Source organism: Physeter macrocephalus, chromosome 9, assembly GCF_002837175.3.
Source record: "Physeter macrocephalus isolate SW-GA chromosome 9, ASM283717v5, whole genome shotgun sequence".
Classification (NCBI taxonomy): Eukaryota; Metazoa; Chordata; class Mammalia; order Artiodactyla; family Physeteridae; genus Physeter; species Physeter macrocephalus.
Window position 1 is genome coordinate 52,690,533 of NC_041222.1, and position 5,049 is coordinate 52,695,581.

Genomic DNA, 5,049 nt, shown 5'->3' on the forward strand with positions numbered 1-5,049 from the left:
TTTTAAGATGAAACTTTTTCCACATATTAACAACTCTGGGTGGCATTTTACAATCAATGGAATCTTTGGATTGATAGAATTTTTCCTTCTTAGTGGAATATAAAATATTGCTGCATCATACAATCACCATGTTCTATCCTAAACAGTAATTTGTCTTATAAAGAGTACACAAAAGTAAAATCATCAAAATAAGTACTTTTTTTTTTTCTGAAATAGGGTAGGATAACTGTCTAGAGAACCCATTTGCATTTCTGACATTAGTCACTGCTATCATATTGTTTCTACAATCATCTTGGCTTATATTAAATAAGAGACAGGAGAGTTTGATTTCCCAATTGGAAAAACTCAATGAAGTATGGTAAAATGCATATATCATAACTATTATGTAAGAACTGATCTGGAATTTGGGATTTATAGGAGGTGTTTAGGTACTGTTATTAATTACTACATAGTTTGAGAGAGTCTTTCAACTTCTCTCTTTCATAAAATGGAAGTAATTATTTTTATCTCTCTGGCAAGATTAGAATGCCCCAATAGTAAAAGGAAAATTATTTGACAGTATTTCTTTGAGGGGCATTAATTATGTTACTATATTTAAAATATACCCCTCTACTGACCAATTCAGTACCCAAGTGTTTGGGACTGGAAATTGATTTTGAAATTGTTTTAAATATAGTGGCAAATAATTAGAGTTATAAGTGGACAATGGAAAGTAGATCTTCAAAATTAGATTGTGAATATTTCTTCCTAAACTAGAAACATTTAAAAAAAATTTTTGATTGATATCATAAAGTCACATAGCCCAAATGTTTTCAAGTTAATTCAAAATAATTATGGTTTGGAATTGTCAACCATACATCAATTAGAAGATAGAAATGTTTACCAAAATAATTTCTTTATTTGTAGAATAATTGATTTGTAAACTTTCAAAAAAAAAAAAAAAAAAAAAAAAATTATGGTTTGGAAAGGTCAACCATACATCAATTAGAAGATAGAAATGTTTACCAAAATAATTTCTTTATTTTTAGAATAATTGATTTGTAGAAAGTAGGGCCATTTATTATTAAGAATGCCACAGACTATAATCACATAAATCCATATCTTCTTCATAAAAAGAGTATACTTATCTCTCATTTATCTAGAGAATAAATGAGAAGCAGGAGAAGGCATTCAGCTTATTCAAAAGTAGCATCATCATTACGGAACAAGTTCAAAAGATGTTGGTTAGCAGAGTCTATCCTTTTTATCGACACTAGAAATTAACAGGACCTTTAAAAGACCACTCTTAATGACCTTGGCTTCAGAATTAAAACACAGTATTATGTTTGTATGGGTGTACATAACCTAGGGTCTATAATGAGACATACGTTTTGGCCTACACTTGATTCCTGTCTACAGTCAAAGACCAAGAATATGCTGATTAAAGGAACAAAGTATCTAATGCGTATTCTACCAGATTTCCTTACAAAGTGACCAAGAAGATGATGGTGGAGCTTAAGGGAATAGCCATGTCTACCACTCACCCATGCCTCATGTAAAACACTGACATAAGAAGCACTGGCCTGCTGTGTGTCAAGCAAAAATCAGCATATACGTCTGAATAAAATGTCCATGTGGATATATAACTGCTGGCCTGTTTTCAATACTGTTTGGTGAATTTCAGACATTGCCCAAGCGGCTTTTGAATCCAGAAAAGGTAAGTAAAGACCTCAACTTGACAGGGAACTGTAGACCAATCTATTAGTTATACAACCTCCCCCAAACACTTCTCTGAAAGCATTATTGGAGTAATTTTCTGCTAAGAAAATACTGCAAGTGGTTTAAGTCACAGTACTATTGTCTAAGATACCTGTACTCAGTGATTTAGAAAGCATTGTTATTTGTCAAAAGGTGTCCTATAAAAAAATGTATTTCTGTACAGCTTCCAAACTTGTAAGATTGACTGACTTGGTTTTAATATTTTATTCATTCCATCTTTCTATTTATCATAATTTAAAGAATATTTTTCTTCTTTCTTTATATATCAATATTCTTAATAAATTTCAACCCCTAAGAGACATATTATAGTGGTTTAATGTAAAATTACTCACAAAGCAGAGGCATTGGGTGTTGAGTGAGAACAGAAGAAGGTCCTTAACACAAATTTGACATGATTTTCCCAATTCTTAGAACTACTTCAAGATGCCTTGAAAATTAATCTCACGCTTTTTCTTTCCTAAACAATCATCTATGTCTTAGACTAATCCATATAAAAGACCACAGCAAAATAAAATCATTAGAAAGAAATAAATGATACTGTTTATTTTTTTCTGATACAGGGCAGGGTAATTGACCACAGAAATAAGTTATCTCACTTCCCGTATCTGACATTAGTCCTTGCTGTCGTATGGAGACATACCATATCTATAATCATGTTTGGTTTGTGTAAAACAAGAAGCTGCAGAGCTTGGCTTCTCAAAAGGAATTGCAGTAAGAAATTAAGCCCCTCCAGCCCGCACCAGGTACCCCGGCGGGTCGTGTGGCTTCGCGCGCGGTGAGAGCTGGTGGTCACCATGGCGATGCGGGAGCTGGTGGAGGCGGAAGGCGGGGGTGCCAACCCGTTCATGAAGCTGGCCGGGCACTTCACCCAGGACAAGGCCTTTCGGCAGGAGGGGTTGAGGCCTGGCCCATGGCCCCCAGGAGCCCCAGCCTCGGAGGCGGTCTCTAAGCCTTTGGGGGTAGCTTCTGAAGATGAGTTGGTGGCCGAATTCCTCCAGGACCAGAATGCACCACTTGTATCCCGTGCCCCTCAGACCTTCAAGATGGATGACCTCCTGGCAGAGATGCAGGAGATTGAACAGTCAAACTTCCGCCAGGCTCCCCAGAGAGGTGGGTCCAGAGTCTGGTTCTGGCTGTGGGGGGACGGGGGTCACCGTTTTCTGTGCAGGTAGGGACAAGGGGATTCCGTATTTAGATGCTGCTGGTATTGATGATTCCACCATCTCTCTTCTGACAGTTGGTGGCCGAATTCCTCCAGGACCAGAATGCACCACTTGTATCCCGTGCCCCTCAGACCTTCAAGATGGATGACCTCCTGGCAGAGATGCAGGAGACTGAACAGTCAAACTTCAGCCAGGCACCCCAGAGAGCCCCCTGGTGTGGCAGACTTGGCCTTGTTGGAGAACTGGGCCCAGGAGTTCCTTGCAGCTGGAGATGCTGTGGATGTAACTCAGGATGACAATGAGACTGACTGGTCCCAAGAGTTCATCTCTGAAGTTACAGACCCTTTGTCTGTGTCCCCGGCCCGCTGGGCTGAGGAATATCTGGAGCAGTCAGAGGAGAAGCTGTGGCTGGGAGAAGCAGAGGGAACAGCTGCCACTCATCGCTGGTATGGTGAATACCCGCCTGAGGAGGACCTGCAGCACACGGCCAGCGACTTTGTGGCCAAGGTGGATGACCCAAAGTTGGCTAACTCTGAGTTCCTGAAATTCGTGCGGCAGATTGGCGAGGGGCAGGTGTCCCTGGATTCCGGCGCAGGGTCGGGCCGAGCTCAGGCAGAGCAGTGGGCAGCAGAGTTTATTCAGCAGCAGGGTACTTCAGAGGCCTGGGTTGACCAGTTCACAAGACCAGTAAACACATCTGCTCTTGATATGGAGTTTGAACGAGCCAAGTCAGCTATAGAGTCTGAGGTCGATTTCTGGGACAAGTTGCAGGCGGAGTTGGAGGAGATGGCCAAACGGGATGCTGAGGCCCACCCCTGGCTTTCTGACTATGACGACCTCACGTCTGCTTCCTACGATAAGGGGTACCACTTTGAGGAGGAGAACCCCTTGAGTGACCACCCCCAGCCTTTCGAGGAAGGGCTGTGGCGACTTGAGGAGGCGGACCTACCGAACGCCGTCCTGCTCTTCGAGGCAGCTGTGCAGCAAGACCCCAAGAACATGGAAGCTTGGCAGTATCTGGGGACCACCCAGGCAGAGAATGAGCAAGAACTCTTAGCCATCAGCACACTGCGGAAGTGCCTAGAGCTAAAGCCAGACAACCGGACGGCACTGATGGCTCTGGCTGTAAGCTTCACCAACGAGTCCCTGCAGCAGCAGGCCTGCGAGACCCTGCGAGACTGGCTGCGCTACACGCCGGCCTATGCCCACCTGCTGGCAGCCGGGGAAGAAGGGGCCAGTGGGGCGGGGCTGAGCCCCAGCAAGCGCATCCTGGGCTCTCTGTTGTCCAACTCCCTGTTTCTCGAAGCGAAAGAGCTCTTCCTGGCAGCTGTGCGTCTGGACCCTACATCCATTGACCCTGATGTGCAGTGTGGCTTGGGAGTCCTCTTCAACCTGAGTGGGGAGTATGACAAGGTGGTGGACTGTTTCACGGCCGCCCTCAGCATTCGTCCCAATGACTATTTGCTGTGGAATAAGCTAGGGGCCACCCTGGCCAATGGAAACCAGAGTGAAGAAGCAGTAGCTGCATACCGTCAGGCCCTTGAGCTCCAGCCTGGCTATATACAGTCCCGCTACAACCTGGGCATCAGCTGCATCAACCTTGGGGCCCACCGTGAGGCTGTGGAACACTTTTTGGAGGCCCTGAACATGCAGAGGAAAAGCCGGGGCCCTCGGGGCGAAGGGGGTGCCATGTTGGAGAACATCTGGAGCACCCTGCGTTTAGCCTTGTCTGTGTTAGGCCAGAGCAACGCCTATGGGGCGGCTGATGCCCGGGATCTGTCCACCCTCCTAGCGATGTTCGGCCTGACCCAATGACAGTGGGATGGGCTGCCCTGCGAGTGTTTGCCTGGAGGGGTGCCTGCTCTGGATGTGATCCCTTCTCCCCAAATGGGCCTACCAAGGGGGTGGGCTAATGACCACAAGAGGTACTGCCTCTCAGGAGCTGCCTCAGTGTAGGGGTGGGTAGTCTGGGTTCTAGTTCCTGCATAATTGTAGGAAAATGAGCTGTGTTGTTGGAGTCCTTTGATAATTCAAGGGCTGTCTGTCCAGCTCCAGATCTCTCTGCCCTTTCTTGGTGCTGCTTTTTGGGAAGGACCCAAAGATATAGGTTGTCATCTGCTGCCATTTC

General features: G+C 45.0%; 1 protein-coding gene across 2 annotated transcripts; it reads left to right on the top strand.

Annotated features, from left to right (window-relative positions):
- Positions 1-2,552: 2,552 nt before the first annotated feature.
- LOC102980464 (peroxisomal targeting signal 1 receptor-like) lies at positions 2,553-4,736 on the top strand. Of its 2 annotated transcripts, XM_024126877.2 has the most exons (3): positions 2,553-2,868; positions 3,112-3,470; positions 3,570-4,736. In XM_024126877.2, exons 1-3 carry the CDS (start codon positions 2,553-2,555, stop codon positions 4,734-4,736), a joined length of 1,842 nt encoding a protein of 613 aa, XP_023982645.1. The 2 variants fall into 2 exon arrangements, with proteins under 2 accessions (XP_023982645.1, XP_023982644.1); XM_024126876.2 differs by having other exon boundaries at positions 3,112-4,736.
- Positions 4,737-5,049: the final 313 nt, after the last annotated feature.